Source organism: Limanda limanda, chromosome 23 (genome assembly GCF_963576545.1).
Source record: "Limanda limanda chromosome 23, fLimLim1.1, whole genome shotgun sequence".
Lineage (NCBI taxonomy): Eukaryota > Metazoa > Chordata > Actinopteri > Pleuronectiformes > Pleuronectidae > Limanda > Limanda limanda.
Window position 1 is genome coordinate 9414150 of NC_083658.1, and position 25806 is coordinate 9439955.

Consider the following 25806-nt stretch of genomic DNA (forward strand, 5'->3'; position numbering starts at 1 on the left):
AGAGAAGAAGTAACCACCTGTGCTAGACACGCCTTTCAAGTCGACAGTACTCCCTCAACCGCTGTGTGTGGATGTAAAAGTCCTGCAAACAGAAATGCACATGGAAACAAAGATGGTCCGACCACACACTTGTTCTATACTCAGTGGTTTAAAGTATGTTGTGTTCATTAGAATGAATGCAGATCACAGGCATTAATATCATTTAAGACCCACTGGTGAGAGACAGAGAAAATTGGGGGGCCACTATGTTTGAGAAGCCAGGAAATCGCCTGCGCCTGGTAGCTCCTCGAAATAAATGCCCGCTCATAATTCCACCAGGGGTACAAGCCCTCTGTCTTCAGCCGAGGAGGGTAACAGCTGTGACCGGCAGCTTTTGGCATGCCGTCATTCCCCTGAGAGTCAACCAGCTGCCACAGATGTAACCCATGATGTGCAGTGAGACAGAGACGCCAGCCGAAGAGGCCACTGCTATCCAGAAACTGTGAAATGTGGGACTCAAGGTGAAGAAGATCATGGCAGGGAATGGATGAGATGCTTTGTATAAACATTAATTAATATTTATAATGAATCGCAGAATCGATATAATATAAACTTGTCTTCTATCGGTCTTAAAGGATAGTTAATAGCTACAGCGGACCAATTGAGAGCAGGAAAAGGGAGAGACATACTGATCAAGCTGTTAACCAATACTATTAACAGCAATAGTAATAATAATTATTATTATAATAATGTAATAGTAACACTTTTTGAAACTGTTGTTACAAACTACTTCACCAAGAGAGCAAATCGAATGAATTAAAATCGAATACAGCAAAATATAATAATACAAAATTTGATCTTAAAACAGTATCAATGGTAAAAGAGGAGTTTTGAGAGATATTCGTTATAAGTCTTAGATCCTTACTTAATATTTACAACAAATATGACATTTTGCAACATGAATTCACAATAACTTGCACAACCTCCAAAAAAAAGTGGCTACAGATTTTGTTTTGTCACATTGAATTTTTTGTAACACTGTTTTCGCAGTAACGTGCCGTAGCTTACAGTTCCATTATTAAAAGTAGAATAGAGGTTACTGTATATTTCCTGTAAAGGCATCACCATGTAGCTCTAGCTACTGGGCAGAAAACTATGGATAGTTGCGTCAATAAAACAAAGATTGTCAAGGAAAATGCTGACAATTATAAAACATATTGCCCTGAAAAACATGGGCTTGGATTCGAGGTGGAAAATTTTTCTGAATGGATGAGAACTCAAAAGCTTTAAAAACAGAGTGGAGTGTAATTTATAGGCAGGGTGAAGAGCAACGATTCTTAATTTACATCACAACAGGAGACACAGAAGTGAATATAAAATGTTCATTACAGAAGGGAGGGGCTGATGTGTATGTGATATGAATTCTAACATCAATATTATAGTAACTGTGTAAAAACCCTTAAATCAAAAACCTAGTGTGTTAAGTACAGTAGAATGAGCCATTTATATTATTATACATCTACATATAGCGCAGACAAACCAGTGGCATTTCCCATTTGTACCGTGATGCAGCAGCAGGAGTTAGAGGCTTAATTAGATAAGATGTTTCTCTTATTAATATTAAATCAAGACATGTTCCAAAAGCATTCCTATTTTTGTACGGAAGTTGTCAGGAATCGATACTTTGAATCTGACAATTTTACACAAGTGGACTCAAATTGGCCGTGTTGATATTGATTTAATAGGTTAGAACATACTTTGATTCTGTAAAGGCAGTATGACATATGTGAACAGAAATGTTAGTATAGAAATGCCAAATAAAGTATTCACATTTTTAAACTTTCAAGAAGAAATCCTGCGACATTCGAATCCCTTAAATGCCAAGCAAAGATTTATTCTGCAAATTTATTAAAACTGTGTTTTTGCACCCTTTAAGTCCCTCTGTGTGGACATGATTTGGAAAGACACCTCATGCTATTTGACATATATATTAGTTGAGTATACAGTTCTGGGGTTGTACTTGTGAGTATCTAATTTTACGAGTCCTCCTCCAGATGTTGGGCAGTATGAATGCATGTGTGAAAACACTTGTACATGCCTTTCATGTGTCCAGAGGGAGCCATCTGGAGTCTGAGAAATAACCTCAAGTAATGTCACTTGAGACAGTGATGGTTGGATCTGAATAATACAAGTCTGAAAGTAAAGATATCAGGGGATGTGGACTTACCCGACCTCTTTAACCTCTATCATCTCCGCTGTGGGATACATTAGCTTCTCCAAGCAGCCGTGGGAGCAGTGGGCCTCCAAGGCTTCTGCCAGAGGAGGCTTTAAGAAATCAGGTGAGGTAGTATCAAGGGCTAGAATGTCCACATGTAATGAGTCAAACAGGACTTTGTTTAGATTTAGGCAACAAAACTACCTAGTTAGGTGTTCATGTCAGCAGAGAGCCCTGAAGGCAACAATTTATGAGTCATAATTAGCATAACACACCTCTGAAATGTCCCTACCCAACTATGGTCAAGTAGCATTGTGGGTAATGTAAGCAAAAAAACAATAAAAAAAGCACTATAGGTCCATATGGCAAACGTTGACATTACCCCAAATAGTACTGAGGGTCATTTCAGTCCTTTGGTACAGATAATACATGTTTGCAATGTGAAAGCAAACAAATAACACAGATGTAGTGTGGGGGGGGGATTACAATAACAGATGAGGCAAAATAAAGAGTGATACGGTGTTCGGGTGTCTGCTGAACAGTTTAACAAGCATTGTTAAGAGTAAACATGCAATACACACAGAACTGTTTCAAGTGTTGACTCCTGCCAAATCAAGGCTGCTTCTTTGTGCTTAACCCCCGACCTTGTAGTATCTGTTGTGCTTCAACCATTTCCCCCAGTTAAACGCATGTAATGGGTGGAGGGCTGAGTAATCACAGATCAGTACTGTTCCAAAATGCCCTCAGTATAGGACTGGTGTCACCTTCACCTGAAACATCACTCCCTCACCAACAAGTTCAATGGCAGCCTATCAAACAGAGAGATCAGAATGCAGTTGATTTCAAAGGTCAATAATGTCCTGAAATATAACTATATAAATATGCTTTAAGCCTCGACTACATGATACACTGATATGTGGATGAAAACTGACTTGGTGGACTAACTAGATGTCAAGGGCCCCACGTCCCAGCACCTTTCACTTCACATGGCTATTGTAATAAGAAAGTCCCGACTGTGAATAAAGCTGTTTTTCGAGGTGCAACAGGAAATAACAGAGGTGGGAGATATAAGACTTTTAAAGTGGAAGACGAGACGGCACATTCAGCAACACCACGCGTGTGCTGACAGTCCCATGATTCAATTTCCATTAGTACTGCCAGAAGATTTCTTGTGAACTTAAGGGAATTGCAAGACATCATGCCCAATAAACTGTGATGTAAGGCACCTTTTTACAAGTGCTACTGGTCACACATTTTCAAATAAAGTGTCCTACTCGTGACTACACACAGTATAGTAAGTCCCAAACTGCACATTAGTAACCACTTGCCAGCTGACATTTGAGAAAGAGAGAAAATATAAAAACAATATAAAAAAAGACCTGATTATTCTCTTTTTTCAACCTCGGAAGTAACAGTCTTTTGGTTTCAAATGAACCACACTTTTTGCATATGAGCAGGCTCAGAAAAAAAATGATAAAAAATTTTAAAACAGCAAAAGTTCGACTCAGGTCACATAAATAAACATATAAAAAGCAAATTATCTCTGTGGTATGATACAGGTCACAGCATCAATCATTTGGAGTTGGTAGGTTGGGAGGTCATTATTACAGATAAAATGTGACTCCCTGCAACAGTACGTTAAGAATATGTTGGGTCAATTCTCAGGATATTCCACAAATAAATAAACCAGGCAGACTGATCAAAAGTTCTTGAAGATCTCTAAGTCCTTCGGAGGCACAGGAGGGTCTTTCTTCCAGTCGTCCTCTGGGTAAACGTCAAAGTTGGAGGTGTCCCCCTCGTGGGAAACTTTAGGCACTATAGGAGGCTGAGGACACAGAACAACAGTACAAGTTCAAGTGCTGGCCTGGAATAATTGCTGTAATGACAGTTGTTAAGCCAATCAAACAATTTTTTAATTGTATAGTATAGACAAATCACATTTGGTTTCATAACAAGGTACGACATCTTATATTTCTATTTTTGGGGGAAAACTAACCCAAAAAACACTCTTGGAAGGTAAAAAATACTCAGAGAGAGCCAGATGTGCAATGGATAGATGCCACATTGAGATGAGTTGTTGAGTATTTATACATAGTACAATGTTGCATTACCCAGGTCACTGCATTAATTATATATCAGGCCTGTAAAACACACAACTTCGTGATCAGATATCAAACTTCGAATTATCGAACGACGTGGGATTCCCTTTTCAAATGCAGCCTGTGACTTTCATTAGGTCTATTTCTCTTTGGAGTCCCAATATGAAAAAGAAAACTAGCATTGTGGATAATGCTGTGTAACTATCTTGTATAAAAACGCGTGGACTAATTTCTGACTCGTCTTGTACTAATTAGCGTTAAAGGAGCCATATTAGAGGATTGTGTATTATATACTGTTCTGTACTGAGAAATGATGAAGACCAGCGTTAAGATGCAAACCTGAGGGAACTAATTCTAAAGCAAATACAAAAGATACTGGACGATGTTAAAAATGAGGCCTATATGTGAACCTAACAATTATAACAATCCCCTGTGCATGATAGTGAACCCCAAATTGCCCCTGACAGCTGTGCCCACAGTGTATGAGTGATGTACAATAGAGAAAGTGCTGTACATAGATGCCCTGTTTGTGTGTGTTTTGGTGTATGGCGAAACTGTACTGTCAAAGTGTTTTGAGTGGTCATCGCACACCATTTACCATTCATTTACCAAAAGATGATGGCACTAATCTGACAACTGAAAAATGGCATTTTTAGAAAATGTGACCATCTTGTAATGGTTCTATCCTGTGAATCCTGTAACCCTAACCCTACTATTAAGAGATTTTTTGGAATGAAAAGCAAGAAATACTTAAATCCATGACACTAACAGACGGAACTACTGAATTCTCGTGATAGATATTATTAGATACGATATTAACACTTATTATTAATTCTCACCTTCAGTTTCCTTAGAGGAACTGCCTCCCAGTCAATTGCTTTGAACCAGCGGTGCTTCTTCACATCATCTGCTCCATTCTGAAAGAGAAAACATGGCGTCATGACTCATTCATGAACCTCTAATCACTATGTAGGGACTTCTATTTAGACTATGCTCCTTGGCAAAAGAAAAAAGACTTTCCGACACTACTCTGAGTACTCTTGTTTTAATAGTCGCAAGACTATATACACCTCACACTAAGAGCAGAGAAAAACTTGTGAAGCTTGAATGTCCAGCGTTATCCTGTTTGGCTGTGCCTTCTTTAAGTTTACTTCCTTGTGTGGTACAACTGATTTTTTATTTACCTCAAAGACGGGATACCTATTAGACTCAAACAGTGAGGCTATGTTTGATTTCCTAATTAAATCTCCCTTAAGTGTGCCCCTTAACTCTCACAATTTCCACAAAAGAAAAGAGGAAGGGATTAAAATGTGAGTACAAAGACCTCAGTGTCCCTGGCTTTTGCCTCTCAGTCTCCTCACTGGTTGTCCTACCTGATAATTGCAGCTCTGTACAGCCTGACAGCAAGATTGCAGGCGTCACGTGACTCGTTTTGTTTACACCGCCATGTTGGCAGGAAAAAGCCTGAGTCAAAATGAATGGTGCCAGGAACACTAAGGTTCGCAGATGCAGTACATCTCGGTGGGCTTGTGTAACTTTGTGTTGCCGAGCTTTGTAAGAGAGTAAGGATGCTACTCTCAGTAGGGAATAATAATATTTAGATAACAAGTCAAACATATTACAAATATCAGCATCCACAGTCTGACAATAGCATTTCTCTTCATTTATGACTAACTGAAACACTTGGAGCTTCAGTCCAGGGTTGACCCTGTTATGTCCTGATCTGGTCTCTGACTGCTGACGTCAGACTTCCTACGAAATAGGGCGAGCTGCCACGTGGCTCGAGGAGACAGAAAGTCTAACCCACTCACCTTCATGTTGCCTAGCCGTCTGGCTCTATCGATGACCAGAAATTTCTTGATGAGGTCTCTGGGGGGGGGGGGGAGAGAAGCAGTCAGTGAATCCACAGCTGTACAATAGATCTTTGAAAAGTGTTCTCCCTCCCTCTTTGTCAAAAGGAAATCTGCCAGAGGGTTGCGCCCACGGGAAAATATTTGTATGTATGTCTCTTAATGGTTTTCATTAAGAAAGACAAATAGGAGAAGGGAGGGGGGTCTTTTTTACATAAAAATAAATGTTCAATTACAGTAGCATTAAGTCATGACATGATTAGGTTCAAGGTTTCTTTATTATGACCCGAAGCTAAATTTGTTATGCAGACAGGGTACAGCAATCCAAAGTTAAAAACAGGAAAACAAAAGACAGAACATTAGTAAAAAAGACGACATCGCACCTTATCAACTAATAAAACATCACAACAAACATTCTCAAACAGACCTCAACACAATACAGCAAAGAGCAATGGAACCTAATACAGCCATGACAGACATTACCTGGAAGACACTGCCGCCACACAACTGGCCGATTGGAAAATGCACATGCAAAATGTTACTTCGATGAATGTAATATATAAATGTAGCGTTTAAATCTTTTATGTGACTGATGATTGGTGACCACAGCTCTGCCTACTTAACTAGCTGCTAATTTTATGACTAATGCATTACAAGACTTTTATGGTGGGGTCACCCTGGGACACTTCTCCAGTGCTCGGCAGCCGCTGCTGCTGGAGCATTTCACTTCTTGATGGATGGAAGTGTATGACGTGGAGCTGCGTAACATTAATACAAATGGTGAAATAAATACAAAATCCTTCAGCTTGCTGGACACAAAATGGATGGCTTAACAGTGAAGCTCTGGTTTCACTGACTTGTCAGGGGAAGCGGTGTGTCTGGCCTCTCCAGGGACACCGTTTGACATTAAATGCCCACTTTTTCCTAGTTAAGGACACACCTTTCGTCTACAATAGGACAAGCTGTGCCCAACTAACTGGCCTTTAGTCGGAAAATTCCAGCACCATCCAGCTGTTCTAATGGTTGGTGAGAATAGTGGGAGTATAGCATTTATTGTCTCAAAATTTGTGCACATAAAAACCTGGCCCATGCACATGATAAGAATGCACAGAACAGTATCAGTGAGCACAAAACCATACTTGCAAGGGAGCATTTCTGCTCTGCATACGCACAGGACTGTACCTGTGCGTACAAGTTATGAGAGCAAACTTTGAGATCAAATAAACACCATATGGGGGAACCAGTCCAAATCAGTCGAGTGTATCAATAGCCCTCTTTAGCTCCAAAAAGCTCATTGACGGTGTACAAAACAGACTGCACATATGGCTCCCAGTAATTCAAGAATTATGCTTAAAAGTTAATATAAATAAATAAAATAGATATATTGATATCCAGCACTTACTTGACATAGAAATCCAGATGGCGAGGAAATTCCAGTTTTCCGGCCAGAATTTTCTGGTAGATTCCAAATGGGTTGTCATCAAAGAAGGGCGGGTACCTGTGGAGAGAAGTAAATGTCGTCTCAAGCCAGTCCCAATGAAGCTGCACACCCACAGTGTGCAAACTTAATTTTTACTCAGCATGATGCAAGAAAACAGGAAAGGCAGGTAAGAGCTTACACACAATACACTGTGTAAGTCTGACCAAAATGGAAGGTGAACATGTGGTGAGGTCAACATTTGAATTGGGGTGTTATAAAAACTTTCAGCTGTGGACAGAGCAGCCTTTGTTTACAGCTATTTTGTCAAAGTGTGTGTGTGTGTGTGTGTGTGTGTGTGTGTGTGTGTGTGTGTGTGTGTGTGTGTGTGTGTGTGTGTGTGTGTGTGTGTGTGTGTGTGTGTGTGTGTGTGTGTGTGTGTGTGTGTGTGTGTGTGTGTGTGTGTGTGTGTGTGTGTGTGTGTGCTTCTGCCACCCACAGACCCTCTGCTGCTCCACTCCACTGAGTGCTCTCCCAGCTCTCCTGTTCTTCCCTCTGCGTTGGCCTGGACAAGTCATTACCCACAAATTACATAATGGGACCAGCCACTAAACACATTACGCACAGAACAGACAGGCCCATAATCGCGCCAGTTTGTCATACGCTGCTTGCCTCCCTAGTAAAAAAGCTCCAGTCAGTAGACTGTGGATGGGGGTGTCTGGGAGCTGGCTTTTCACCACAGACTGCCCTCGGGGATGTTTTTTTTTTTCTTTTTTCAAAACGGATGCTGTCATAGCTGAAGAATCTGGGTCATTCGTGCAAAATGGGGGGGGAAGACAAAAACACATGACCATTTGTTGACTTTAACTGACGGTCCGTGAAGGAATAGAAAGTATCACGTGACAAATACTGATACTAAACAATCGTAGGAGTACTTTATGGTGGAATGTGTTCATGACTCATCGTAATTTGTTATCACATGGATAGGAAAAGGAATTTAATGGGATATTAAAACTGTCTCTGCCTTCAGTACAAGCTGCGTCCATCGAACAAAAAAAAAACGGTCAGGACACATTTAGTCTTGTTCTGCCAGACATACGTGTCACACTCAAGGCCTGTGGTACAATTATATCCGTGATAAAATATCATACGTCTATCTTAACCGGCCGGCCGGCATATAGAATACACAGTTTTTTGGGCGAAAAAAAACCCTCCATAGGCCGTGCCTATGGAGCGAGCAGCCATCCTCACCTGTCCAGTACTTGGTGTTATTAAAATGTTTTTCCAGCGCTCTAGAGATCCCCGTGCCTGGCAGCCAAGAAAGGATGCCAAACATCTGGCTCTGGCACATGCACATTAAAAAAAGGATGAAGCCTACCTAAATATGTTTTCTATTTGCACTTTCTCCAATATGCTGTCTATCATGTTTAATAAATGTTGACCCTATTTGGCCCTCGACGTTGTCTCAGTTTTGAATTTTGATCCTCTCTGTGATCGAGTTTGACACCACTGTGCTCGATGTTTCTTCCAGTTAATGAGTGCTCTTTCAATGTAGGAACTATTTGGGTTCTCTAAACATTTTAAGGTTTAGACCCTACTATGTAAAGTGCCTTGAGATAATGTATGTACTTCAGATTGATGAACAGGAGAGTGGAAGGTCATAGACATTTCTGTGAATTTTACCAACACTGAATTTAAGGTTTACACTCTCCTGACGCTCCGCTGAGCTGAGATGGACCGGCAGGGTGTGGTGGGATTAAGATTAACACAAGGGGAAGATTTTCATCATGAGAGAAGTCTGACTTCAAGTCATGTACAACTCCATATACACAGATGATTAGTTTCCATTAAGCACAGTGTGGAAAACTGACCAGAGAGTCATTTAAGTAGACTCACAAACAGTGTCCTGGGGTCTATATTTGTCTATTTATTTATGTATTCAATTATGATGGTATGTAGACTGTCACCTAAAAGAATGCAAAACTCTTACTTTGGTGCCCCTCCATGGACATGTCTGGTAATTTGCTGAAGGCAGGACAAGGGTCCCCTCTCTGCTAGTACTGCAACACTTCAAACCTGCCCTTAAAGGTCACAGCACCACAAATAATTCAGAGCCACAGTTTTCCCTCCGATAGTATAAAGAAGATGGATGTCGGGTTGATGGTAGGCTGGGCTCGCACACAGGTGACCTTTAAGCAGTACTGGAGAAAGCTGCTCCATATTCAAAAGTTAAAGCAATAATGTTTGACCAAAGGCTACATGATGGATGGCAGACATTTGTTTGATTACATTTTATAGCGGAATTTCTCAACACTGGATGTCTCCAAGAAAACCATAACATTTTAATTAAAAATGTGAATTAATAGCTGAGCTATTACTGAATGGTTCCAGGAGTCACCCAAGATATTCTGTTCTACGAAGCTGGTTATCAACTGTTGTCATTAATTACACAAACCATCGAACCATATTAAGTCCATCAGATGACCTTTCACAAAGACAAATGTAAATGACGATCACATACCTTATTGAAATCAAACTGTAGAGTTTATTTTTTATTTACATTTTCGATATTACTTTTGTTTAGTTTATTACTGACTATTTGTCTTTTTTGTCTGAACATGAAAAAAATGTATGTTTGTGACGCAGATAAAAAAAGAAAAGTAATGTATCTAGTTTTGGTCCTACTTAGTTTCTAAAAGTCAACAAATATTAAACATATGATCACAGATCACAATATCAGCATTGTGAATGTCTTCTGTAGGAAGTGGGTTTACTGAAAAGCCATATGTTCTTGACATACTATGCCATAGGCAAAACACCATTTTTAGGGTGGACATGATGTATTCTTTTATTCTTATGTATGAAAAAAGTCAATATAAAAACAAAACTGGTGAATTTGGCTAAGGGTGGAATACAATCTGCAGCCAGGGCAATGCTATTGTACTGGCACGATTAATTGAGAGCTGGACTTTAGAATATCACTTGTTGTGTCCTTATAACAAAGTCTCAATCAAAGTCATTCTCAACCTTCAATCTTTTTCTCTTAGACACCAACGAGGCAGAGACATTATTCACTGCGGATGATGGAGAACATTAGAATAAACTCGAGTGCTTTCTCAAGGGGATCAACGTCATTGTTCTCCATCTATAACAATGAATCCCATTCCCGGATTAATTTGTCGCAGCTCTGCAGTATCCTATAAGCTCGCAATGAATAGATTTACCACACTGATACAATAGCAGTGACTCTATTAATAGATAATTCCTCCATTCCACTACAGACTCCTCCGCTGCTCTACTCTTTATAAGATAAGATAGGATAAAACGCCATTTATTAGTTCCACAATGGGGAGAAACCCTCTTCGTCAGACAAAACAAATTTATCATGGTGAGATCAGTCTACTGTTGTGTTACTGCCACATGAATTCCCAGTGTTACATGCAACAATGATGCAAAACAACGATGAAATAATCAATATATAAAATACATTTAATCTACCTACCTTGCTAATTCCATTTTGTGGCATTGTGTTTTTACACTTCAAAAGTCACCTTCTTTTTCACAAATAAAAGGTTGTTGATATTACTATACAAATATAGAATTAAAAAATGTAACAATATAGTAACACAATAAGTAAAGTCCACACAATAACGGTCTAAAATGAACAGAGTTCTGCCCTCTTACACAACTGATCATTTACTCCAGGGAAGTTGTTCAGGGCTCTGAGTTAGATATGATTGGATTTTTTAATGTTATTCACTCTTTTCAGATGTACATGTTACAATTTGTGTGTCACTTGTGTGTGGTTAAAAAAATCTGGACGCACAGTGTTTTTTGCTGGCTCTGCTGCTGTGGTGGAGGAGAGCGCCCCCCGATGTTTCAAATCGGTGGAGTCTGGTGTCTGCTGCAACATACCCAAGCACTTACCCAGCCAGCATTTCAAAGACGAGGATGCCCAGAGCCCACCAGTCCACTGCTCGGCCATGACCTTTGCTTTGGATGACTTCAGGGGCCAGGTACTCAGGAGTTCCACACAGAGTCCAGGTCCTGATCAGACAGAAGCAGATGACTTTGAAATGTGTGTCTCAAAGTGTCTTTGTTGAAATAAAGCAACGGTTTATTCTGTGAGCATCATTACATTTGATTTCCAGGAGTCTTTGTCAGATTTTCAGAAGCCCCATGCCTACGATTATGCATCAGCAATTAGTTGAGAGTATTATATTATACATTACTGAGTATTTTGAATGATTTTTGATTCATGAACCAGCAGGTGTATACAAATTGACAGACTATATCAAGGATCTATACTACCGATTATTTTCCTTGCTTATTAAGCTGCAATTTTTTTTCTTAATAACAAAATTCACAAGTTCTATAGTTTGATACAAAGACAATAGATTTCAGATATTATCAAAAATGTGGGTGATTTATTTCTCATCAGCTTAAGCTCAAATAGTATATACAGTAAGTAAATGTTTGGTGCTTCATTGTATCTTATATATACTTTTGTTGTGTTCAAGATTCTAGCAATTACATACAATTAGGAACAACTGCCAGGAACAATGTGGCGATCTTCCTTAAATGATTCTTAAAGGTAGGCTGCCAACATGAATACATTTAGACCTGTCACTGTGCCTATTTAAAAACATGTGCATCCTCCACACTGTCACTTCTTGTGAGTGTGATGTAGCCACTACTGTTCACAGGTGATAGGGGATCTCTGTTCGCTCTGCATACATCTGCATATTCTATACTGTGTGTAAGAAGAGAGGCTCTTATTGCATGGGTAATACAACACACTTAGGTAAAGTGAGCTGCCTGGGACATCCGACCTGGTTTTCTTATCTTTTATAGTACGATGAGGATACAGGAGCGGGCTATGGATGCAGCAGGAATGGATTTAGAAGAGTCGGTCACTACTTGCTGGAGAGGATTAACATTTAATTATGGCTTGAGCCCAGATACAAGTGTTGGAAGACAAGTGAAGAATGACCGGTGAAGTCCTAAGCAGATTCTGTCTCTGGCGTGTGGCTGACAGAGGAGCTGATTGACACTTTGCATGTGTAACAAATGTGCACACTGTTCTCTCTCAAAGACACTCGTCCTCTGATGAAGAGCACTTGGCCCGGTGCCAGCCTTTCATTGCCTGTCACTGATATCACCTGGGTAATGACCTCTTTCGGCAAGTTGCTATGGCAACAGTGATTTGTATGGTAATGATGTTGGTCCTGGTGTGGAATTAGGGGACTGTTGCTGTCGGGGGAATAAAGCCGGTGTACTAGATAGGCAGAGGCAAGGCCATGGAGGAAATAATGTGTTGTTGTTGTGTGATATCATACAAGGCTTCTTGTTGACATGTGTTGATGAGTGTGTTTGCCAGCAGGGGACACTGTGGTAGCATTGGGAGGGCCGAGTTTTGACGACACTCCATCACACCCTGAGCATAGAAAGTACAAGAGAACTGGCAGCAATGAGGTAACTGTATTCCTATCCCAGGCAATTCTGCTACCCTCCATTTATATAAGTGGGTCACTTGTACATTAGACATGTATCTACTCCCCATCTGTTTTGCTCTCTCAGCCTGGTTGACAATGTAATCTTACTCCATTATGTTTACATGTCAGCGTAGGTCAACTCAGTGCTGGGTGAAACACTGGGGAGAGATGATGCAGTGATGAGAATGTAGGATAGATGGAAAGGTGTCTCTTATACTCTACAGGGTATCTTTTCAATTTTGCAATGGTCACCAAGAGTCCTCACTCGCTGTGTATCTAATTCAGATAATTTCATCAGTCAGGGAAAGTTTGTCCCCGAGTGCCACTGTTGCTTGGAGTTGAGAGGATTCCCTCAAATTAAAATGTTCTGAAAGGGACACGATCACCAAGGAGCCCTTATTAGAACAGCATTAAAGCTACCCTTCTGTGCAATAATTACAGAGATATTTAGTCTTTCGTGTGACGTGTGCTATATATTTTGATGTCGTATATGACATTGTGGACTTGTGAGGTCTAAAAAGAAGCCCTTTGGAGTGAAATAGACAAAGGCTTTGATAATGAAATCAACACCAGAACCCCAAATCCAATACAAACTGCATCTGTGGCCTGACGCCAGGTTCACACAGGACGCGGAAGCGCCATGAAAAGCTGTCCACCTCCTTTACATGGTCATCAATTAGGCAGCAATGGTTTTGGCGTCTGGTCTAGTTTTTTTCCTCTCGCCGCGACCGCATTGTGCCAGAAACACGTGTGAACCCAGCGTGAGAATGAATCTTGTGAGATAGGATCCACAACACACAAAAACACAGATATTTCTCTTCCCATCTCAATTTCAACCTTTAAGACTTTCTTTACCGACTGAGGCTGAATTCAATGTTGCTTGCTACCCACAGCCTGTGAGGAGATGTACAGTATGAGATCAGATCAGTGTGCACTGACAGCTGCTTTGTCATTCACTTTCTACTGACAATCAATCATGCATCAAACACTATGTGTTGAGAGCAGTGTATTCCCATCTGTCATTCAGCAGCAGCCACACAAAATGCTGACAGTGGAAATAAATAATAAACCGGATACTACATGGATCTTATGTGCAGTTATCCAAAAAAGATGCCACTAAACATTTACAAAGTACTGGACTGTCGAAATCATATACCATGTCCCAAATAAATCCCTTTAAACTCATGCCTCATATTGAAACGCTTCAGGCGTTCAGGTGGGTCTCATGTTTGAATGAACCCTCACAGACCTAGTGCATTGCCGGTTCTAAACCTGCCTGTTTGAACTGGGCTGCTTGCTATGCCTGTGTTAATGCTTTGGAGCTTCTTCAAAGTATTCCCTTTCATTAGTGAGTCCTCCTCTACTATGCTGTTTGTTATAGTTATATAGTAAGAAAACTTTGTGTTGATTTTACTTGCTTTATCTGCAATGAAGATTTTATAGTCATTGTTTTTCAGAAAATGAAACTGAATTTTCTTCATTACTGTTCACTAGTGTGGATTATACATGGCTTATGAATTTGAATGATTTACTGAACTACTGTAATTTTTTACATGCATTACATTTCAGCTATTTCAGGCGTCTGTTAATCAACCTACATAATATTCTGACCCAAATTCCCACCTTTAAAAAAATAAAAGCTTGGTAATTAAAATTGCTGGAGCAAATTGAACGTTGCTTTTATACTTTGAAGACAACTTGTTGAAGAAATGATTCTATGAATACTGTTGTCATGACAGATCAGCACCAGCTACTCCCTTGAATGTGTGTGTCAATTGGACAAGATGAAGTAAAAATTATAAAATTCTGGCAGGACAGATATGACTGCAGGCTGCCTATTGCCAACCGCTGCTGTAGTTTATCTGAGGACGTACAAGAAGACATGTTCAACTCCGTCCGCAGACTGAAGGAACACTGCCCCAATCCCCATTAACTGCTAGAGCGCGCCGGTGGCCTTTTTTAATTTGTGTTAATATTGAATGGATCGCATATCTAAATCCCACCAAATACTTTCTTTCATACAATACACATGGCAAGTGTGAAGCTGATAACAGCAATACAATCTGTTCCAGGTATGAACTGAAGGCTGACACATTAACAGAAACAAATGCCGCACCGAAGCTGGAAATGCATCTTTTTCTGTCATATTTTTCTTTGAATTAATGAAAAAATACCTCATTTCATTCTATGATTTTTCCCTCACAGTGCAGGATAAAAAGCAAAGAAAAGTATAATTAAAATTTTACATTCAGCATGGGCTCTTAAAGACTGCCAATAAAATATCCTTCTGTGCTTGTTCTCAGACAGAATTTATTTTTTGTATAGAGAACGTATCCATCTGAAGTCCGGTCAAGTCTCAATTGATTCAATGAGGCCCGAACAAATTTATGATAAAGGGAGCGCCCCCTCTTCCCCATCAGAAGTCCAAGCCAATGTTTTTACATGTGCGCTGATCCTTTTTTTCCAGCTTTTCCACTTTGTTGATGGGAATTTTATACAGTTACAGTAATGCTTCTATACTTGCTGGGCTTGATCTTTATTATTGCCCATGTGATGTTTTGATAAAGCTTTTTCAAAAGTCTCTTGGTTCAGGGGACAGTTGTTGTCAGTATTATGTCTTCCATATAGGCTCGAATTGATGGATCCGCTGACCAAACTACAGTTGTTTTCCTCACGACCCATTTTGAGGCTCTGATAATAATAATAAGCTCCATTGCCATGGTTAAGGCCAATGAGGAGATGATGCACCCCACCATAATGCCTACAGCCAGTGGCTGCCAAGCTGTGGTGAAGTCTGATGCGAGACAAAATTGCAGCTCCTGGAAGTAGTGTTTTACCTGCTATGTTATTGTTGCCTTTTATTGTAGCCTGTCAGTGGGAATGTCTATGAAATGTTCTTCAACCTCTTTCTCTGACACTTTCAAGGATCCAATTTTCTCTTTTGTGAAAATTCTTTTTACAAATTTAAAGGTTTTCTTTCTGTCTTTTGGCATTTTTACCTTAAATTCAGTGAAACTGTCCTCTGACATTAATCTTGGAACCAAAATTTCGTATCCTGACATCCCTATTCGCAGGATGTGTTAACCCTTGTTTACTTGTGTTGCTGGAGTGAGTACACACTAGTGATCCTGCAGCCTGAATTGTGCGAGTAACGCAACTCTTACAATAACATTGCATTTGGTGTGAAAGGATTTGCCTCAGGACTGATGTGCCTGAGCTAAAAAAAGAATAAGCCTAATTTTTATGTCATGAATTTAACTCTTTTACTTGATTAATTGACTGGTTTATATGCTTTTTTATACCTCAACACTTAAGCTCAATTCATTGTCAATTTGTTCTGTTTTAGGTTCATTTAGTTTATTCTGTTATAGTGGTTGTCAAAACGGATACTGATATTATTTCTATTACCTGTCAGAGAGCTTCTTTGCAAACCCGAAGTCAGTAAGGCGCATGTGCCCTTCGCTGTCCAGCAGGATGTTCTCAGGCTTCAGGTCACGGTAGACGATTTCTTTGGAGTGGAGGTACTCAATGGCGCAAACTATCTCAGAAGTATAGAAGAGGCCTGTGTTGTTGCTGAAGCGCCCGCGGCTGCGTAAGTAGCTGAACAGTTCACCTCCTGGCACATAGTCCATCAGCATGTAGAGGAAACGCTCATCATGGTGGGTCCAGAACCTAAGAAACAATACACAAGATATACAGGTGGAATAACATTAGTTGGTCTTAGGCTAAACATAAGGAAAAGTCTTCTTCAATCCACAGTTGTCCTACATGTCCATTGGTGGTTACAAGTGCTAAAGTACTGTCTGTTGAGTTGAGGAAATCGGATAAAATCAGAGGCTGTATCTTTTATCCCCCAGTGTGGTTTGGAGCAGTATGTAACAACTACTTCAGCTGTAAGGGCACTTCAGAGAAATAAAAACAAGAGAGCTCTGTCACTGATGAAGACGGAGGAGGCTCCAGTGTTTTCCATTAGTGCTGGCTGCTGGCCACAAAGACAATTACTGCTACACTGCTATTTGTCTCCATACTTCCTTTTGCATTTTCTAAAGCAGTTTTGCTACAATCCGTTGTATCTCTTAACATATGGCACATACAGATATACAGTATTGATGAATTATGCTACTAAGATCAAACAACAGAAAAATCATCATAGTTTAGTCTCTTTTATGATGTTGATGTGAAAATATGGTTTGTTATTTATTTTTTATTGAAGAGCTCAATTATTCGTGGTATTAATTTATATTTTGACAATTAATTATTTGTAGAAGTCACTTTCCTTGGTATTATTTGCCAAAATGATTGGATTGCCCACCAGCCAATCTGCAGTAGTAACCTGCAGTAATTGAGCCGAAGCAATTTAAGACCATCGGCGGGACTCAGTCCTCAGAACCCTGAAGCCGCACCACCGCTACTGTTAGCAATACACGTTAAGGGCAAAGCAGTAGTATGAACGGTTCTCTAGATATGCGTTCGGCAGATAGGCAGAAAGACGGATTTTTGATTTTCAATTGCAGTGTGGTGCTGTCTCTCGCATCATGCTCCTTAATCACTACAGGAAAAAAACCTGTTCCTGTAGTAAAGGTTATGTGAGGATGTAAACATGTTTAACTTCGTCCACAGAAAGTGGTCCAAAGAAAGTGTGAAGCTGGTAAGATGAACAGCTCTCTTGATGCATTCCCCATTTTTTGCATGTATACAGTGTAAAACAAAATTCCCTTGTGATTATTTTAAACAGTGTTTTGAGTTATGGGATGACTATAAGGTGACTGTGATGCCAGCAGCTACTGAGCTGAACTGGATGAATACTACAACATTAGAGAGCCGGAGGGATTCAACTTGTTTGGATCATGACTGGTGGCATAATTTGTATTTTACTGAAATAATCTGTTCAGACATTGTGTTCATTTTAATTAATATCTAATTGATATAGTATATCTCAATGTAATTAAGCTCAATCCATTCGAATTATTCAGAAGTATGGATCTGCCTTTATCATTTATGTGTTGGGATTCCCAGCAGACAATGAACTTTGACCTTTTTCCTTAGAAAGGTTCACCCAATGGATCATAACCCAGGCCCCAAGGATTTGGTGAGTAAGACTGCCTTTCGACTCACAGTCGGATGAGGAAAGGGTGGTTGACCTCTGTCAGCACCTCCTTCTCATTGTGGACGTGCTGCTCCTGCTTCAGTCGGATCACGTCAGGGATCTTCATCTGCTTCAGGGCATAGAAGGCCCTGCTCTTCTTGTCCTTGACCAGGAAGACTCGGCCAAAAGTTCCTGTGCCTGAGAAAGGGAAGGAGGGAGGGTCATTAGCCACCGTGACAGGAACCCACAGCCCCCTAACCCTGCAAGCAAAACATACATGACTGAAAAATTCTTCCAATTCTTACGCTGTTTTGTGTCAAATTTGAATGTCAGGGCTTATAGACACGTTGATGACACCTCACAAGCAGTATGGAGGCATGTTGTGTTTTTTTTCTGTTGTTTATTATGTCTGAGGGAGTCAACTGTTAGTTAAATTGTATTGGAATCGGTTGCAACACTGCTTACCCCTGAGACTCAGCCTAGTGGTGAGTGGATACATTTATTTACATTTTTTGGTGAACTATTCCTCTTAAGGTCCAGATATGATAAAAAAATCTTTCATCCAATTAAAGATCATAGTTATAGGCTTATAACAAGAGACAGCGCTGTGACTCCAGAGAAAGTAGTGGGCTGATAATAGTAATGCCTTGCTGAACAGCCAAGAGCCAGGTTTTATGCCAATCTTATCGAGATGAGGAGAGAGTTTAGGCATTTCATTCCTATGTTAAAGATGTAACAATAAATGGCTCATGACAACAGCCACTCTGAGTCAGACATGGAGCTGTTGCAACTTCCTAAAGAAATGCTGACTGTCTGGTTCCTCCTCTTTAGCTACAGTGAACCTTTGTTTTGGGCCGACTGGCGTTTCCATGGTAACACAAAGAGCAGTACACCACTTAAGCCAGAGCCTTTTCGTCAGAGTTGCTGAGAACTTAATTTACTGATGTCCTTGAGCAGAATCCTACCACACCTTGTTTTATAAATAAATTATAAATACTTTTATTCGTGGTAAAGACCTCAAATACTGCCACATAATGAATAAAAGATCATCTTTGAAGAAAAAAAACACGACTGATACCAAACTGGTGCAAAATTGGTTTATAATAATAGAACCAAAAAAAGACCATTGATTTCAGAAAGTAATATACTGCAAGTGATTTACACTCCTCTCAAAACAACCAAGCCTCACACAACTCCGAAAGTCCCCGATGAACTTACAAGATGCAACTCTGAGTTACAGATTCACACGAAACACACCACCAAATCCCAATGTTAGGTTTTCAGATTGTGATGTGGAGGAAAAATGTATTTGCCCTGAGAGGACTCTAGTTCGAGTTGACTTTGAGTGATATTCTGCGGGCCATACAGGCATGTGACAGCAGCAAATGAATCATGTAGTGCAGATGTGCCTCATGATTTCAATGACAATGAAACAACAGCAGACAGATAAAGAGCTTCAGCTGATTTGTTTTAGGCAGCAAATCCCTCTCATCAGTCAAAATGGCTGAGAAAATTGGATTTATAAATGGGGCTCATAAGACTGGAGCTTCCCCCCAACAGCACAGGATAAATGTGGTTCCATGCTGCACACCTCCCTGCCAGACATTAAGTTAAGGCTTTGTTGCTCTGCATGTAACCTACTGCATACTATTGAGATTTCATCCATAAGTAGACAGCATAAGATGATAAATCAGAATGTTAAATCTGGCTGCAAAATACAACTACTACTATTAATGAAAAAGGTCAGAGGGATGCACTGTCATCATTCTAGTGCTTGCTATCATTTCAGCGATCACCATTTGGCCTTTAAGATCAGCGTGTGCCACCATTACACTGTCAACAACACAGCACTACTCTACTAATGTAAAAGACTGAAAGGATGGATAATTTATCCTTAGATAACGTTATATCTGTACTGTTCATGCAGAGATTTTGTTTTTGCTTTTTACAAAAATATGTTTAATAAAAAGTTGGGAGTCAGCGAGACATTCTTACTGAATCAGCATTAACAGTATTGTGGTCCTGTTTCGTGATGTTAAGGCTTAATATAGAACACAGGATTACATTTTCTTATGTGATGGGCTATTGGTTGTGGCAATACATTAAATAATCCCAGTAATGAATCAACTAAAACACAGCATTTGATTACTGAAAGCATTTGGTTCAGCATTGACATGATTATAAAAATTTGGTCTGTTGTTTTGGACATTATACACTGTCTATTTCTGCCAACATATCCCTTTCACCTAAATCTTACAAACTGAACCTTTAAGGCGATATTCTTTTGGTTTTAATAGCACAGCTTGAAACCTTGTTGAGAGCATTTTATTTTTCTGTTGTTTTTAAAAAATAACTCCAAGGATCTCTCCATCTTCTATTATGATGTATAACAGAAATGCTTAGGGTTAACAGTTCTGTTTTTGACAATTGATGAATGAAAAAAGATAAGAAGTCATAGTTATAAATTGTTGGTGTTTATTGTTGTCACTAGATTTGAGATTCCAGATGTTAGTGTTTCACACTCAATAACAGTGCAACCATTATCATGAATCATTAATTTGTTTGTCTGAGAGCCAACTCAACCATACAGAGTATGCTAATATTATGGACTTATTTTAGTTAGTAGACATACATATTTCAGTACACTATCCAAACTATCCTAGCTTGATTAACCTCATAAAAACAGACAACTCCAAACGGGCTATTGGAGATGGCAGTTGGCATAATTCTGTTTAAATAAAAGTAAAACAAAAACCATGAAAGCTAGAACATTCAATGTTTTCGTGAAGGAAAACTAAGGCGTCCGTTTTTCTTCCTCACCATATTGTATGCCTGAGTAACCTGATGATGTAGGTGTGACTAAAACTTTTATTATGTGGATAAATCACAACGTAATGACTAACTCCCTGAAGGGCAAGTCGGTGCTTGAACAGGCCGGGGTCCACGCCTCTGACTTGTGGAATACGACTTTAAGCTGTACTGAATAGTCATTGTCTTCCACTGAATTTGGGATGAGAATTACAGTTAGTTCTTCCTGAGGACGGTAAAAACTTTATGGGGGTGGGTTCTGATTATTTGAGTCAATCTACATCTCAGATTTAGGTGTGTTTGTGTATCTTTCACTGCAATATTCTAAAACAATTTACTATGCTGGCCTTATATTAATATAGTGTTGTCATATCCTGTCCCTTGGGTTCATACCCTGTTATACATGTATATATACATTAGATTAAGAGTGAAAGAGAGAGACAGAAAGAAAGACAGACAGATATATCTTTACAGCTGGTATTTGTCGTATGTAGACAGTTTGAAAAATACATACATATATTTTTGAATATCTTTTTAGATGCTTTATTAGTCTTGTCATTGCCTGATGTCCAGGTTCACTCCAACCTGCTAACATTGGCACGTGTGTGAGTTGGAACTCACCGACGGTGGCGACGGTGTCCAGGTCATCCAGGCTGTATATCCGGTGGTTGGGACCCGTCTCTCCGGGTGGACCGATGTCTTTCAGGGGTGGGGTCTCACTGTGGACTCCTACCTTTGCTTTAGAGGACGCCATGCCTTACTGTCGGGGGTATCCGGGGTTATTAATAAGATCCAAAGGGGCGCATACAGGGTTCGTGTCAGGCATTTCCGGACGAAGGCAGGAATCAGTCCATCTTCTTTGTCCGGATCCGGGAGGACGGCGGGGACAGAGGGACAGGAACAGGACAGGTGATATCTGTCCCACCGAGTTGAGAGGACTGACAACAAGAGGACGTGAAGCCGCCGACGTGGCTGAGACAAAGAGGCTGGAGACAGGTGCCCCGGCGTGTAGCGTTAGCAGCTAGCAGGACATGCTAGTGGGGAAGTCGGGGTTATGGGAGCGGGGGACACGTAAAGCTCTGTCCCGGTGGGAAGAGGTTTTCGGAGACCTGAAGACACGAGTCCCGCGGCTTCTCGCTCTCAACTTTTCGGGGGTTTCTCCATTATTTCCTCAGTTCCAACAACAGACCTCACCCAGCGGCTCCTTCTGTCCACACCGACCAGGAAGAGACACCCGGTTTCACACGGTTTTTCAAAATAAAACATCGGCCAGCGTGACTGAGACAAAAACAAAGTCCCAACGAGAGTGTCGCTGTTTCTATTAGGGATGACCGTTTTCCACACCAGGATATGTTAATGATTTTATAATGAAAACAGTAACTGGACTCGCGATATAGATTTGTGTGTTATGCTGCAATTGGAAACTTCCTGTATTTCCTTACTTGACTATTTGTGTCTTGACCCAGCTGGAAGACAGGCGCTGCATGTTGACAACACGTGGCCAATGAGAGCCACGCTGTGCCGGGACGTCAACCAATCATGTGTGCTGAAGGGCGTGGCAACAAAGAGAGGACCTTAACCGCCCTAACACATTTAAAATTCACACTTTAAAACTGTGACATTGATTTAACGTGGTATGAACCTGGTTATCTAAGTATAATATTTCCAATGTGTTTAAACTATCGAAAGAAAAAAAAAACTACTAAATATATACAATATAATATAAACTATATAATACTATACTACTGATTAAAATATTATTTAAGCATTTATTGGTAAAGAGCATTTTACTCTTCTCGTATGTCCCCACGGACACATGTAAAGCATCCTTGGGTCTCTTGAAAGGCGCTACATAAATTCAAGCCATTATTATTATTACTATAAAAGTTGGCCTCTATTTGGTATAGTTAATAATACATTTTATCATAGATTCATACAGTTATATTTTCTCAATTAGTTACTAAGTTGTAGGTGAAAATGTATCGAGAACTATATACATAAATAAAGATTAATCTGATTGCTGCCTGTTCATTTATCATCTATCTATCTATCTATATAAATGCACACCCACACACACATATAGTAGGAGCAAGTACACACAGTGTTCAAATAAATGTAGGCAAAATATTTCAGAAATTTAGTGGAATAGATAATTAAGACAATACTAACAGAGCAGTACTGAGGTAAGTACTTGCGAAGTCTACATAGTTGTCGCGTAAACTTTTAATCAAAGTCAGAATATCAATAAGCATAGACAAAGTATTTCAAGGAGAATAAAGGCAAGTGGGATCACATTAAAGCTTCGCAGCACATAAATCATATAAAATGTGAATACTTTATGAGCTTTCTTCTGGTGCCCCCTCCAAATTCACAACATTGCACAGAAGAAAGGATATTTTATAATCAGCATAATCTCAGGTTGCAGATAGATTTGCTCAGTTCATTCTCATTCCCAAAACCCGAAAAATAAATTATGGAGCTTTTACAGCTTTTTCTCTGAAAACAGCTACTGCTGCAACAAAGAATGGTAAAGCTTTGAGCTGGTGATAACTCTCGGTGAGTTTAATATCTCTCATCACACGCAGTAATATGATCCACTGTGGATTATTCAAAATATTGATTAAACGCTGGCTTTCATTTTTGTCGATTTAAATTCTGTGTTAGTTTACACATAACCCAAAGATTGTAAGTCTCTTAAGTAGCCTGTAGTCTTGTTGCCTACTTGGACAGGTGGTAAAAGTTGTGAGGGGTTAAAAGAGGAAACACAAGACGTGCGCCACTAACACAGACTTAAGATAGTTCATGCAGAGTCAGCTGCTCTCAGGGCTCAGGTCACCCCCCAAGTTCTGCTTGACCTACAAATGTGTATTTCACATTAACAACTCTACTTCAGCACGGCATTTGCCTCTTCCATACTTAATAAATCAGGGTAATTATCTATATCACTGCAATTTAAAAAGTGCATTTTTCTACATTTAATTTGTCTGTTTTTTTGTTTTTTTTTGGGGTTATGCCAAACATAGATTTAAAGTATTTATGATCATATTGCTGTCTAAAGTTATATGCATTATAACACATTGCTTGTACACAATCAAGGCATCCATGTCCTCATGAGCAATGCTGTTTCAATTCATTCAGGCTGTACTGCAGAGCAGTAAGAGTCAAGAGGGATTGGTCCAAGTGAGATGCAGGTTATGGAAATGTAACAGGAAGCTCTGAGGCTTCAGATATTTAACCATTTAAGCTTAAAGAAGGCTAATAGGGAAATCAAATTGAAGTCAAATGTCCTCTGATCCAAAAGTGAATTGATATCCTGGTTGTCTGTCAGTCAAAGTGTACAGTAAGTAACACTAATCACTGATTTCTGGCAACATCAACAATGCAAACAGAATGACTGCTGTTAGTATTCTTGCTGCTGTCTGTTTTATTATTAATATTCTTATTTCCAACCGTGTGTGGCGTTAATGGAATAAAGATGGGTTTGATCGAGACAGAAGTGTCCTGACAAGCTGAGAACATATTTATAACTCCACTTTCATCTTGGCAGAGTTGCTCTGAAGCTTTCAGTCAAACACAGTGAAAAGGAGAGATGGTTATGGGAGGATTTCAGTCTACAATATGAGAAGTGATGTCACTTGATGTGACTTAATGAATTGATGAGGTCAACTTGATGTAAGCATATTAACAAAGAAGTGTTCATTGATGTCCGCTAAAAGCCTGCTTTTATAGACTGAGTTTGTTAAAAATAAAGGCTAGCATGGAAATGATGGCATGGTAATGGTAGTACGGTAGCAATCTTTTGTTTTAAAATTGTTGTGAAAAAAGTGACCATAATACATTGAAATGATATCAAACGAAGATATAACATTCATTATCGTAATTTTTAAATCCTTATTAATGGAGAAAATACTACATTTGTTGGTGATTCGTAAGGTATTGTGTAACCCTACGTTTAAAGTGACGGCCGGACGTTTCATGCGGTGAAATGGCATTGGGCCGAAGTGAGGCTATGAATGTTGCCAGGGAGATCAGCGGCTGTGAATTTGATTGTCTGTGTCTCAGTCTGATATGGTGAATTTAAAAGCAATAGAAATTTTAACCCTGGTTTACTAACCCCTAATGAAATTTGAGGACAGGGGTAGGAGAATCCATATGAAAAAAAGAGCATACATGAATTATTACCACTGGGCAGACTTGGGAGAATTCAGACCATTTTGATATGAAAAAGGTCAACTCCCCCATCCCATCATCTTTCTGATATAACTTCAGCTAACCAGGTACCAAAATTAAGCGGAGGAGGAAAACTTCATAAAAAGTTACATTTGGCGTGCAATCTGTCGCATGGGTCTGGGGGCAACACGGTTTGGGAAGCAAATTACACATTTGGATGCATTGTTTTTGTATTACTGACTTCCGAAATATGGGACAGATGGTGGCAGAACACTAAAGCACCTACAGCGAGGAGTTGCACTCATGCCTTACATGATTTATGGTTGAGAAATACATTTTGAACCTGAACATACTGTGACTTCAATGCTCTCAATATTGACAGTGAAATGTTGTTTGTGAACTGTTGCTCATACTTCAGGCATTTCAGTGTGCACATTCAAATCTGTCTCTGTCGGCATCGGAAAGCATTGACACTGCAGAATAGCATCTGAATCCAGTACAACTGAAGATATAAGGGACTTATTTTCAGAAGTAAAAAAAAAACACAGAAAAAAAACACATAGAAAGCCTCCATAATGCTCCTGTGGTGTCTGCAAGCCCTGATATTCATACTCGAATCAAAACGGCGTCATTTTGAATACATAAGAAAAAAAAGTCTCTAAAATTAGTCATCTGGCAGGATTAGTT

General features: G+C 39.7%; 1 protein-coding gene across 1 annotated transcript; it reads right to left on the reverse strand.

Annotated features, from left to right (window-relative positions):
- Nucleotides 1-1697: 1697 nt before the first annotated feature.
- prkx (protein kinase X-linked) lies at nt 1698-22153 on the reverse strand. The gene is made up of 8 exons (XM_061067296.1): nt 21571-22153; nt 18171-18339; nt 16464-16727; nt 11488-11607; nt 7546-7641; nt 6105-6162; nt 5133-5210; nt 1698-4019 (listed from the first exon to the last, which is right to left on the reverse strand). Exons 1-8 carry the CDS (start codon nt 21701-21703, stop codon nt 3894-3896), a joined length of 1044 nt encoding a protein of 347 aa, XP_060923279.1. The 5' UTR covers nt 21704-22153; the 3' UTR covers nt 1698-3893.
- Nucleotides 22154-25806: the final 3653 nt, after the last annotated feature.